Source organism: Sinocyclocheilus grahami, unplaced genomic scaffold (genome assembly GCF_001515645.1).
Source record: "Sinocyclocheilus grahami isolate Dianchi unplaced genomic scaffold, SAMN03320097.WGS_v1.1 scaffold3.1, whole genome shotgun sequence".
Classification (NCBI taxonomy): Eukaryota; Metazoa; Chordata; class Actinopteri; order Cypriniformes; family Cyprinidae; genus Sinocyclocheilus; species Sinocyclocheilus grahami.
In genome coordinates this window covers 1,086,914-1,100,312 of record NW_015505182.1, presented here as the reverse complement: position 1 = coordinate 1,100,312, position 13,399 = coordinate 1,086,914, and the positions used below count along the sequence as shown (strand labels likewise).

Sequence of the window (13,399 nt, the reverse complement as noted above, 5' to 3'; positions counted from 1 at the left end):
TGACGTAGACATGTGGGGGCGTGTTAGAACGAGCCGTTTTAGGTAGGCGTGGTTGATTCTGAATTTTATAAAGAATATCTCTTTGGATTTGAGACTTTAGTCTTAGCAACTTTATACAGATCTTCTTTATGCACCAAGAGCTTGTAACACTCCAAAGAGAAAGGAAAAATTTAAATCGCATCATATGACCCCTTTAAGCTGCTAAACTCCGGAAAAGTTTTCAGTCCAATGATCCAGTAAGCGAATGCATTCAAACAATCCATCCAAAACAGCGCTAATATAAAGGAAACCAGGCTGATTACATCAGAGATTGCAGAGAGAACAGAGACTTGTGTTGCATTTTAAGTGAATTATTCATTCCAGTGTGTTTCGCTTTAAAACACGAGCTCCGTCATATTCTGTGATTGTCTCTGAAGAGTGCGAGCCCTCACACGTCACGCGCTGTGTGAAGAACAGACTGAACGGATTGTCAACACATCCCACCGCTGTATGCCAGATGAGAAGCAAACTACGTTTTCTCGACTTGATAACAGTCTCGCTGTAAAAGTAAAGACGATTGCAGTGGCGTACAGGAGTCGTACAGTAAGCACACGCAAGTCCGTTATAATAATGCTTGTATGAGAGCTCTTGACGCACTGATCACTCATTTTATTTATGCACCGGCACAGACATTTCCGTACATTTAAGTTGTTTCCACACACATTAACGATAATGTTTTGATTTGTCATGTTTATGTTGCTGTGTTTAGTTATACGGAATGGATCCGTGTACTGTAGATATATGCAGTCAGCAGGCGATTGGTTTAGGTTTTTTTTGGCATCTTCATGTGGTCCTGTTCAGTATCGCAACTTGGCTTCTCTAAAATGTAAAAAAGCTCTTTGCTGTTACACTGTACACATACTATAAAATTCAGATTTTTTTTTCTTTCATATGTGCTTATATGGGCTCCTTATGTCATTTGGTTCTTTGGTGTCCTTTTGGAGTTTCTAAGTGTCCTTTTTTGGGAAGACATCTAAATTTATCTTGAAAAAAGCTGGCAGAAAATATAGATTTTTGAGAATCACCCTTCAATGTTTTGGTTTACTTTGCTGGATATAGCAAATGATGACAAAAACATTTGAAACAAGATAAATGGTCTATGCTTAATTTCATGAAGTGTGCGTGTATGTATATATATATATATATATATATATATATATTAATTATAGATGGATAGAAATAGGTTTAATTATTTTATTTCAGTATTAATTATTTCAGTTAGCAATGTTTCTAAAAAATATTTGTTTGTTTTTCCATTTAATATTCATATTTTATTTAATTTGAGTATTTATTTAAAAACAATTTTAAATATTTTTAGCTTTAGGTAACAAAAACACTGCTTGGCATATGTGTTTTAGACTAGATTGTTTTAAATGTTTTCCTTTTCTTGATCATGGACGCTTTGTCACTGACCCTATTAAATATTGATGTTATTTTATATAATTATTTTAATCTTAATGACAAAATTATTTTTCATTTGTTAATATAAAATAGCTATTATATTTCAGCATAAGTAAAAGGTTTATCCTGATCCCACATGCTCTCAAAATTAGAGCAGTGTTTGTTCTTGTAATTGATCTGCTGCATACTTAATGCACTAAATATATGCATGAGGTGCACAATAGCCACTATTCTCTGTGACGGCTCGACACCGTAACCCTAATCTTACCCAACAAATGAGTCCAGATATTCCCGGTCTCTGTGTGGATCCTGAAAATACTCCCAAAGCAGGCACGGAATGAGGGCATTGGAGGCCGATGACCGTGCAGGAGGTAGTCGTTGTCTTTTAGCCACTCCGGCAGGATGTGAAAGGGAATGACCCTCCAGCGGCCCTCCCAGACCTGCAGAACAGAGATCCAGCATGAATTTCACTTAATTTCTGTTCAAGCTTTAAAACGGTTATGCATGACGACCACACCTTATGCACAAACTCCTCCATCTTCTCCATTGCATGGTGAGCCTGCAGTGGTAGCGTCAGAACTTCTCCAACGTCTTCATCCTCCTCTTCATCATCAGCAAGACAGTTTGCTCCCTGTGGGCACAATCAGAGCTCAAAAGGAGCCTGCAACACTGCTGGCACTGAATATGAAAGACTCTGTAATGCATTCGGATTAATAATTACGTGGCTTGCCTCTGACTGGACTCCTTTGGCTCCTATGGGGCCGTTTTCCTCCAGCAGGGGACCCAGCTCCATCAGCTCCACGTCGGCTGGAACGTGGCATTCCTCCGTGACCTGGCAGTCTGCTTGACTTGCAGACCTGATTTGGCCTGACATTAGTAGACTGCCCTGTGACCCGTCTCAGACCTCTGAAGCCTCCACTTCAGTTCACTGAGGGCCAAAAGTAATACATTCAATCAAAACAAAACTTCACAGCCAAAGTCAAGTCATGACAACATCAGTGACCCGTAACAACAACAACAGAGACTGCTTACCTCTGGCAGGAGCTTTGAACACTGGCAGGTCTAAACCTGCCTCCTGATGTTTGCCTCACTATGAAATTGCATTCAGTCTTGGGTAAAAAAACAACAACAACAACTAGGCATCATCTCTGCTCACATTGCTACAAAGTAGTTCATACTGGCTGCGTTTTAAAACCAAAAGAGCTGTTTACCATGACAGCTTATTTGGACATCATAGGCACATTATAATTTGTGGGTTTTCAACCCATTCTCGTTCGCTACCACGTACTGACTCAATTTCATCGTTCGCTGAAATGTTTAGAGTATAAGCGTTAAGTTTCCGTAGTAAAAATCTAATTCATTTTCTCCATAGAGGAACTGAGTTTTAAACAATAATTTATAAACCTTTAAAAGCAAGCCTACCGTGAGCTACAAGGTTGTTAATTGAAATGATATGCTTTTGTTGAAGTCTTCAGCCCACATTTTTTTTAATAATCAGGTTTAACAGAGGAATTCCTGGTAAAAAAACAACAACTATTAAAACCACTATTAAAACGAAACTGATTTAGCTCAAGAACGAATAAGACATTTTGTTCGTGAAGAAGAGTCGTGAATGTGCGAAAATGAATGACAGATGGCCATGTATTCGTAAATTAGGCAAGAACGTTCTGGGTACTCTTAATTGTTTATTTTATAATGGTTGTCTTTTTTCGACAGCTTGACAAAAATCATTGCTAACAGTTGACAAAAACGGAACAACCATAGACAAACAAATGTATGTATACAGCATAATAAGACGAATCGGTTGAGTGGTTAACTCACAGCTGTCGGCTAATCTTATTTTGTGAATGGAGTTAAAGGATTCGAGTCGCTGCCACTGGGGTGAATCAAAATCCTCGCCACTAATTCGAATCGAACTTTCGAACGCACATATGGTTCCAAATACACCGTCTCGGTAGGCAGCTCAGCAGATTTCGAAATATAACCGATATAACTAGCATTGATCGCTGTATGAAGTGGTATCATGCAGCTCATACCTATGATGACTAACGGTAATTAGCCTGCTGGCTAACAATGGGCTTTACATTTTAGGAGAGGAGCAGCCAAAACAACGGTACACGTCATGATCAACACTTACACGATACATAACATAGCAACGATGATATAACAACTATATGATTCACAAAATAGTCTCCAACAACGATTCATTAATTAGTACGACATAAAGCCCTTTAAAAATCCAAAATGGTTGTAATTAGAGCAGGTTAGCATTGAGACACAGAAACCGCTGCGCACCGCTAAACTAACGTTACTGTGTCTGGATGCATTTACAACAACATTATGAATCACAATTTTGCCGTTACGTTTAAATAATGATGTATTTGATCGTGCAGGCGGTTACCTGATGTCCGGATCTGCTGTTAAAGAAATATGATCTCTTCCGGATGGCCACCAAAGAGCAGCAGGATGGAGAAATAAAGAGCCGCAAGCTGCTGTATGTCAGACGGCGAGTTCAAACTGGCTCGCTGTTGTCTTCGAATGAACGCCGCGGTGGCGCCGCCTGCTGGAGAAAGGCGGCGCTAGATTTTGTAAAGCCCCCACAGCGCGTTTAGAGGCACTAACCCAATTTATTTGGTGGTTCTTGTGAAGCCTGATTTAGAGCAGCAATCTCCAGCAGGTGATTTATTTTATTGTAAAAGACCAGACAGTGGCGGTTGAACATCCATCTGAGGGTTGCTCAGAAAATACGGAAGTGCTTTACCACATCGCAGCTGTTTGTTTGTGTAACGGTCACATTTATCTAGCACGTGCTGGCAAGCTTTAGGAAGATAAAAATCCTACTATTAGTCTTTCAAGATGGAGTATTTTGTGTTAAACCAGCTGGCCTTACAATCTCCCATAATCCCCAATCCTCATCCTAGTCAGTTTTTATAATCTCAGTGAATGCAAATGTGAGCATCATATTATGGCCATCATGAATTGCTTGGAGAAAAGGAATTAAAAACAAGGTGCCAGTGAAAACAATTTAATAAGCACTTCTTTGTTGCCTCTCCTTTAGTGCATTTCATAAAACTGCATAGCTTTTTTAATTCAATTTTGTTAACATAACAGATAAACATGTGGAGTGCAGCATGCATACAAAAATACTCCAGTGAAAGCAAATGCATCTCATAACATGTATACATACATCAAACATGAATGCCAGTCACGGGCACATGAATTATAATATTCAGCATTAAATTCTGCAAGCAGGTGTTGTAACACGCTGGCGCCTTTTTAAGTGCATTAAATTGGGAATTTTTTTGGTAGTAGCAGCATCTTATTGTGATTTTTTGGGCACAGAAAGCTACAATTGTCATTGATACAGTAGACAGTCTCTATATCGTATTATAGAATGATAGGCATTTAAAATGAAGAACCAATTACCTCTGGACAGACTAGCACTTAAGCATTTAATATTTAATATATACTGTCCACAAAAAGGATATTTGCTATATATGATCAGATTTGTAATGCCACATTTGCTTAAATACGATTGTGTGCGACTTAGTATCTTTGGAGTAATTTGTGTCTGGGCCCTGAGCATTGAGCATGGTCTAATATATGAAGCGTTGGCTCTGCCGGTAGCCCAGTTTGTCCAGGTTGGGATTACAAGCAAACTGGATCATGGGAGGTGGACCGCACATAAGGATCATAGAGTCATCACTGGGTGGAGGCAGGTGCTCCTGAATCATCTCAGCATTGATGAAGCCCTGACTGTACTCCCAATCTGCAAAGAAGTCAATGCATGTAAATGTCAAAGAAAACCATATGATAAAAAATTTAAAAATCAGCTCTAAATCACATCCCAAGTTCTTAGAAATGTACTCTTTGTTTTTATGTTGGTTTCCCTGTTTGGCATTTTTTTACATAATTTAAATCCTTTAAATTTAAATTCTAAGTTTAGATTTGTCCATCAAGCAAAATTTATGAAAATTTAACAAGTTATTTTTAAAATATATCAATGTAAAATGTATTTTTTTTCACAAATATGATAAACTATTAATTCATAAATATCATTCGTTTTTTGTCCACGTCGCCACATGACATTGTAAAAGCTAAATTAACCTTGTCCTGTCATATAAAAGGTCAAATTAGCTGACATTTTATTTCATCAGGACAGTTGTTACAATTTTTGACTTCATGAACCAAAATTTAACACATGCTCATCACAGGAGGTCAAGTAATATGTATAAATTACAATTTTAAATGTATTTAAAAATGTTATATAAAAAATGTAATTGACCAACATACACTACCATTTAAAATTTTAGGGTCATTAAGACATTTTTTACTTACATTTTGAATACTTTTATTCAAAAAGCATGCATTAAATTGATCAAAAATTACAGTAAAGACATTTTTCATTAATTATATAATTCATCAATTAAATGTTTTTTTTTCTATTCTCTGCTTTCTATTCATCAAAAAATCCTGAAAAAAAAGATCAGAGTTTCCACAAAAATATTAAGTAGCACAACTGTTTTCAACATTGGTAATGTTTCTTAAGCAGCAAATCATTATATTAGAATAATTTCTGAAGGATCATGTGTTACTGAAGACTGAATTAATGGCTGCTGAAAATCTCAGGAATAAATTATAAATTATATTTTAAAGTATATTAAAATAGAAAACATTTATTTTAGATTGTAATAATGTTTCACAATATTACAGTTTTTTACTGTATTTATGATCAAATATACCAATGTATACCAAGCTTAATCATCTTGTAGGTTAGGTAGGGAGTCATATACCTGCAGGAGCTCTGTCCACTGTGAACCAGAGTTTGAAGCGATCTGGATGCCTCGCCTGAATCTCCTCCAGCTCATCCTTCAGCAGAATGTCCTTCTCAGTCTGGAAGAAAGACGAAAGGTAAACAGATTCATTTTATACTTGCTAAGCAGTTGAATCTGTCTGAACATCATTTTGTTTATGAGCAAACAAAAACGGGACGGTACAAAAAATTATTTCATTAATATATTTGAAACGACCCCTTTTCTACTAGAACACCAACCTGATTAGCAAACAGCAGGCTGCATGTCGTCGTGTCACTTGAGTTTTTGATGACGTCACGAACCAGCTGCAACACTGGCGTAATGCCTACAAAGATAAGAGGACAAATGATTTTAGTGATCATACGGCTTCATTATGACTAGGAACGAGGAGAAAGACGCTCTACCTGTTCCTCCAGCTATAAGACCCAACGTTCTTGCAGTCTTAGTCTCAGCAGGGGCCTTCTTATCGGCCTGTATAGCGAAGCGACCTGTTGGGAGGAGATGTAGGTGTAAGGTGTGACCACTGTGTAAATATCCATCTAAATTCAGCTCAAATATTGATAGTAAATGTGCGGAGTCAGACCTTGCCCCTTGTACTCCAGCAAACCTCCTGGTCCTCTGAAGTCAATCACATCTCCGATCCTCAAACTCTCCAAGTACTGGGACATCTTTCCCCCTTCTGGGAACTTTGGGTGCACATTCTTAAAATAAATCTGTAGAAAGAAACATGTCAGCTCTAATGCTACCATTTCAAACCCCAGGAGCTTTTACAAGAAATATAGAGAATCTGAACCTTCACAACGAGGTCAACGAATCCTTTGTCATCGTCGCTGGACACTGGTGTGTAAGGACGCACAATCAAATTACCATCAATCCTGGCAGAGAGATAAACATGCTTGCCTTGAGAAAGAAAGACGGGGAGAAAGAGCACTTTACTATTAATATAATTGATACACAGCCCAGTCTGTACATCAAGAACTTGTTTACACCAGGTATGATCATCCGTATGGAGACACAGTACTGTTTACATCTGGTAATTTGCGGCTCAAACGGGTCTGATTACATACATCACTTGCTCTGTCAATATGTTAATGCACGTTAAAATGCAAAAAGGTAAAATAATAATAATTATAATTGATAAAATTAATAAATTACATATTTTTTTATAATTACAATTATTAGTATGCTCACCGAGGCTATATTTATGTGATCAAAAATACAGTAAAAACAGTATTACAATATTTGCTTTTATTTTATATATACTTATATCTGTGAAGGCAAAGGGGAATTTTCAGCGTCACATGATTTTTCAGAAATGATTCTAATATGCCGATTTGCTGCTCAAGAAGCGTTTCATATTATTAACAGTTCAACTGCTTAATATTTTTGTGGAAACCGAGATAATGTTTTTCAGCATTTCTTTGAAATAGAAATATTTTGTAATACTATAAATGCTGTTTCTTGATAAATTAAAATGTTTTATTTAATTAAAAAAAGCTTACTGACCCATAACTTTTAAATAGTGCCAATACAGATTTGTAAATACTCGACAAATATTTATTTATTTTATTATACTTATTTTGCCTTGATATCAGGTAATATGAGGATAAAGCATAAAACCACTATAATTAAAGGGATAGTTCATACTTCATTCATCGTCGTAACACAAATTAAGGTATTTTTGATGAAATCCGAGAGCTTACTGACCCTGCATTGCCGGCAATGCAACTGAAGCTACGACAATACTTTATGTGCGCAAAGAAAACAAACATTTTCTTTGCGCACAAAAGGTATTCTCGTAGCTTCCTAAAATTAAGGTTGAACCTCTGATGTCACATGGACTATTTTAATGATGTCCTTGCATTGCTGTCTATGCAGGGTCAGAAAGCTCTCGGATTTCATCAAAAAGATCTTAATTTGTGTTAAAAAGATTAGCGAAGGTCTTATGGGTTTGGAATGACATGAGGGTGAGTAATTAATGACCGAACTTTCATTTTTGGGTGAACTCTCTCTTTAAACCCTTGTTTTAGTTGAAAGGTTTATTGACAAGCAGGCAATCCTTCACGGTTGTCTGATACACATCAGGACATATCAGCATTTTCACTACAAATCTGATGTTGTCCACTAAACAGTGTCCAAATGTCTGTGATTAGTCTCAAGCAAATGTGCATGTTTAAACAAGCTGCTTTTCAAACCCTAAGCTCATTTATCATTTAGCCCACAGTTCTCATCCAAAGCAGTCAACACGATAGGACAGGTGTGGGATTTCAGCACGCTTCAGACCAAACCCTGCAACCTTTGTATTAGCACCAGAGAAACCGTCGACCCACCACCCAGTCCTCAAAGACTACTTACCAACAGGTAAACCCAAAATATGCTCTGGGCTGGGCAGGGCGAACCGAAACCTGCGGGTATCGTGGCTTATGATCTGCAGGAAAGAAAAATGTCTTATTTTGTCAGCATCTTGTCAGTATCACAAATATAAATTCTAGCACATGGAAATAAACAGACCTCTTTGTCTACTAGTCTCAGTTTGTATTTTTCAGAGGGATCAATCAGGGTAATCTGTGGTTTTCTTTTCCTGTTAAAGTAATAATAACCCAGCAGACCTGCTGTGGAGACCAGCACCACTCCAACACCGACTGCAACTGTAGTGGACTAAAAATACAGATTAGTGCACATAAACACGGTTTAAGAGCCACTTTTAAAACATGTAACTGACATATATAAATAAATGCCAAACATGAATTCAATGATTTGCAATATACAAGAGAAATGTGACAAAGGTTCTCCGCTCAAATGCCTGAAAGAATCATCTGTATTTCCCAGAATAAACTCTGACGTTTCTGCTTTAGTATCCCATTTCAAGAACTGTCTGCTGATCTAGTTTTCTACAAGACACAACTGTAATTTTAATACAAACGACTTTCTTAGCTTGTCTTTGAGTTAATGGCATGATTAGTCAATAGTGTGTGTTGATAAACTGATAAGCTATGCTATGTTAAACAAACTTGGTGGAATGCCAAAGCAGTATGTCCTCTAAATAATAGTTAATTGCTTCAATTAAAGTTTAGAGTACTTCTTTAAAGCGTTATGACTTACCATCGCGTAACTCATGACAGCTGATGTGCGTCTACAAGGAGGTTCAGTCAGAACGAATCTTCAGACCAAACATTCGTCGGCACACCCATGAACATGCAGACTGAGGACTCTGTGTTGGAGGCGAATAACGCTGCGCAGTTATTGCGCATAACAGACCGATTCGACCAACGCATTCCGTTTTGCGTAATCCCATCCACATTGCAACGCTATCTATCTATCTATATATATACACATATAATATCTGTGGTCGGCGTGTGTCTGTCTCAGTGAAACCCGGAAACCCACAAAACTAAATAAAAATAAAAGTCCTTGAATTTCCATTTGTCCAGAAATTCAATCATTTCATATATAAATTAAAAGCAAACAAACAAAATTCAATGATTTCTTGATTTCTAGCACTTCATTAATGTAAAATTAACTGTTTAAAATGAAAGTGCAAACAATAAATGTCCTCTGATTTCTTTTTGTTTACAAATGTAATATATTTATTTATATAAAAAATGCACTACATTTTAAAACGTAAAAATGTGGAAGTAATTAAATGCCTGGAAAATATTTGATTTATTAAAAACACAAATATAATTCACAAATAAAAAAAAAAACATATTTCAATTTCCTGAATAATTATTACATATTGTTAAGTCAATACTCAAAGCCCCATAATTTAAGATACCCCGGGTGCTTTTAAAAGCAGATCATTGCATACATTGGTTTCCCTTATATTTTCCTATTTCATTTATGCTCAAGCTATTATCTTTTTGACGTAATTGCGGACGTTGAAGTGAAGCTGTTTCGAGGTGGCTGAGAAAACTTCCATTGCCAGAGTCTTTGTCTCTTCTGATCCATTCCAAAGGGCCCGATAAACCGGTAACGTGTACTTCTGTTTCCCCTAAAAGCAAAACATGAAAATCAGTCTGACTGATCTCTCTTCATACAAGCGATCTAATTATTAGTCCAAAGAGCTGAACGAATTAGAAATAAATAAATGTTAATATTAACAAATTAGAAATAAATATGTACAGATTCTAACCTGGCTTGTGAGGAAATTGCGAATATGTTGGAATCCTGGTTTATGCTGGTTCTTTGCAACAATCTGGGCCCATCGCAATTTTAGCTCGGCATTGTTGGACTCAATAATGTACGAGTAGCACTCCTCCAGTTTCTTTATGTGACCTGTTAATATGGGGATATTTATTTTACAATCTACTTAAACCATAACAATAAACCATGAACACAAGGAGTTATTTGCACCATCTGGAAGTGGTGACTTCTCAAGGATCTTGTCCAAGAAGTAGACAGTTTGGTAGGTCTTCCACGGTTTTATATCAGTTTTGCAGATAGATTCCAAGTCTGGGTTATGATTGACCCACATTTCAGCTAACAGCTCTGCTGGTTTCATCAGCTCCTGGCCAGCAGAGAGGTCGGGAACATATGGAGGCCAACCAGGTACATTGAGCCAGCTGTCAAAATCCAAACCTAACAAAGCAACCGAGAAGAAACAAAGCTGATGGCAAAAGGCAGTCTGACCAAACAGTATTAATTTAGTCTAGCTTTTGTGATTTTACAATGAAATGCTACTATGAAAGAAATTAAATGAAAGAAATGCTACTAATGGTCTTTTTCCGCACCATCAATTTTGTGGACATTCTTTTCTTTCAGGTCTGGAAAATACTCCAGGTAAAACTCCAACGCATCTTCTGCCAACACACTTCTGAACTTGAACTTGTCCACATAATCCTTGAAGAGATACAAGTGAATTGCTGTTTTATCATACTTGTTTACATACTTTCATTAATTCTCACATTCAAATGTTTTGGGTCAGTAAGATTTTTTTTTTTAATAAATTAATTTTTATTTAGCAAAGACGCATTAAATTATAATTTTTTTTTAAATTGTTACAAAAAAATATTTAAAATAAATGTATCAGTTTCCACAAAAATATTAAGCAGCACAATTATTTTTTAATACCAAGAGATGTGAAACTGAAGCAAGGCTATTATCGTTAACTAAAATATATCTGGTAATTGAAATAAAGCTGCAATAAAATAAAAGGGCCTTTCGCAACGCCGGAACTGGATGCGATTTTAGTACCGGACTGCCTTTCTCGAGAACCAAATTAGCTCCTACTCCGGAGCAGGGTCTAACCAGCACAACTGGTACTAATCGTGACGTAAGTAGACTTGATTGGCCAAACGCGTACGAAAACACCCTCACCCGCCATGATTTAAAAACGCTGTGTAAACATACTGTAAACATTGTGTCAACTTATTTCGCAAGTATGGAGAACAGTGATAGATGGACGAACGCTGATGTGCAGGAACTTGTAGCAAATGTAGCACTGCCAGTTGTTGTTGGAGATTCTTAGTCCTCCTTTCCGTTCTTTAAATCGCTTTACGTATACATCGACTTTCCATGTTCATTATTGTGAAACCCGCGAGACAACAAAAACAGACGTCGCTGTCGACCGGCTTACGTTACTTCTTAGTACACACTGTCGGTGCGAATGCAACCCTTTAAATGGTACTGGAAAATAGTTAGCACAAAATCGTCCCAGTACATTTAGTTCTGGATCTAAAGCGGTGTGAAAGGCCCTAATGTTGAAGCACTAAAATTACTAACTGGAAATAAATAAAAACTAAAACCTAACCAAAAAAAAAAAAAGAAACCTAAATTGTAATATTTAAAAGAACAATAAAAAAAATGACAAGCACCAAACAAAACATCTAAGGTTACGTATGTAACCATGGTTCCCTGAATCCTCTAGGGGTCGCTATGGGGAACGCCTCGTCGTGACCCATGTCTGAAGCATACATTGAAAAAACACCAACAACACGTTGGCTGGCGACAGCCATGACGTCACTACCGGTGCGACTATAGTATAAATAGGCACCGGGAGAACACATCATCCACTTCTTCGTCTGAAGCTTGCGTGGTGGAACAGCTAGCATTTATTTAGCTGAGGGAGCAACACCCCCAATTCTCAAACGAGAGGAGGTAGTCTTACATAATTAATTCATTGCAGTAATTTACCTTAGCTGAGGGAGCACAAACCAAGCTCTCATCGAGAGGGGGGGGGGGCTCGATCTACAATGCGATTGTTAGAATCAGAAGGGTAAGTGTACTGCAAGCTAGCCAAAAAACTCTGCATCAGAGAGGCAGAGGTAGGGCCTAGTTCGCCTGATGCTGCTGGTTCCAGGTGCTCTGGGAAAACAGAGAACTCAACTCTCACGTGAGAGGAGAACTCCGAATTCAGAAGGAGTAGCGTGCTCATAGGTAACCCTTTGATAAAAGGGGAGCACTGCTCAGCACTACCACGAGAACCGCCCATGGAGCGAAGAATCCAACTCCTCAGTGAGAATTAAATGCTCGAAATAAAGCACCGTGCTCACAATAACCCTCAATGGTGAGGGGAGCGATGCTTCCAGAGTGTGTAGACAGAGACACACTAGTTGAGTGAAGGTCAAGGTACCGGGGTCTAAACCAACTCAGAGAAAGGAAACGAGGCTAATAACGCGTAACCCTTACCATACAGGATTTCAGAAAAGTGGGCAAAGCATAACGTGCACACTTACCACTTATGTGGATTTTAATTTTACCTACCCTCCTTTGACCCGCGATTCTTGCTACCCCTACCCGCAGGCGGGGGAGGAGCGCGAGCCGCGACACTGGCCTTCTGTGCCCATCTCTGATCCTCAAACCGAGACGGGCCAGGACCCCTGGGTTGTTCAGGCTCAGACCTGGACCTTTGTGAAGGCCGCTGAGCGCGCCTTTGCCTCCCTGAACTTCTCGACCACCGTCTCAACGGAGGTATCAAAAATACGGAAGGCGAAACCGGCACATCGAGAAGAAAGCCCCTCTCTTTTTTCCCGATATCTGATAAGTTCACCCACAGATGTCCCTCCGTCACTACCATAGCCGCCATGGACCTGCCACTAGCAGAGGCGGCCTGCTTAGTAGCACGGAGAGTAAGATCCGTGGTGCAGCGCACTCAGCTACCTCATCAAGAGAAAGGCCCTCGCCTTTATCCAGGTCTTTCAGCAGGT

General features: G+C 38.3%; 3 protein-coding genes across 5 annotated transcripts in view; all 3 read right to left on the bottom strand.

Annotated features, from left to right (window-relative positions):
* LOC107560884 (adiponectin receptor protein 1-like) overlaps positions 1 to 4,052 on the bottom strand; it is a 7,902-nt gene extending 3,850 nt beyond the window's left edge. Inside the window, exons 1-5 of one of the 2 annotated variants that reach the window (XM_016245204.1) lie at positions 3,842 to 4,052; positions 2,473 to 2,549; positions 2,171 to 2,368; positions 1,958 to 2,071; positions 1,709 to 1,880 (exon numbers count right to left, since the gene is read on the bottom strand). In XM_016245204.1, coding sequence (XP_016100690.1) covers positions 1,709 to 1,880; positions 1,958 to 2,071; positions 2,171 to 2,314 — 430 coding nt within the window. In that variant the 5' untranslated portion in view covers positions 2,315 to 2,368; positions 2,473 to 2,549; positions 3,842 to 4,052. The other variant, XM_016245276.1, reaches the window with a different exon arrangement.
* A 377-nt stretch (positions 4,053 to 4,429) lies between these two features.
* On the bottom strand, positions 4,430 to 9,550 carry cyb5r1 (cytochrome b5 reductase 1). Its single transcript, XM_016245091.1, has 9 exons — positions 9,357 to 9,550; positions 8,766 to 8,912; positions 8,610 to 8,682; positions 7,048 to 7,154; positions 6,838 to 6,967; positions 6,659 to 6,742; positions 6,494 to 6,579; positions 6,234 to 6,333; positions 4,430 to 5,209 (listed from the first exon to the last, which is right to left on the bottom strand). The coding sequence occupies exons 1-9, from the start codon at positions 9,369 to 9,371 to the stop codon at positions 5,037 to 5,039; spliced, it is 915 nt and encodes a 304-aa protein (XP_016100577.1). The 5' UTR covers positions 9,372 to 9,550; the 3' UTR covers positions 4,430 to 5,036.
* Positions 9,551 to 9,888: 338 nt separating this feature from the next.
* LOC107560645 (aminopeptidase B-like) overlaps positions 9,889 to 13,399 on the bottom strand; it is an 8,553-nt gene continuing 5,042 nt past the window's right edge. For both annotated transcript variants that reach the window (XM_016244985.1, XM_016244914.1), the window contains exons 8-11: positions 10,985 to 11,093; positions 10,608 to 10,832; positions 10,387 to 10,529; positions 9,889 to 10,245 (exon numbers count right to left, since the gene is read on the bottom strand). In XM_016244985.1, the coding sequence (XP_016100471.1) occupies positions 10,099 to 10,245; positions 10,387 to 10,529; positions 10,608 to 10,832; positions 10,985 to 11,093 (624 nt within the window). In that variant the 3' untranslated portion in view covers positions 9,889 to 10,098. The remainder of the gene's footprint in view (positions 10,246 to 10,386; positions 10,530 to 10,607; positions 10,833 to 10,984; positions 11,094 to 13,399) is intronic.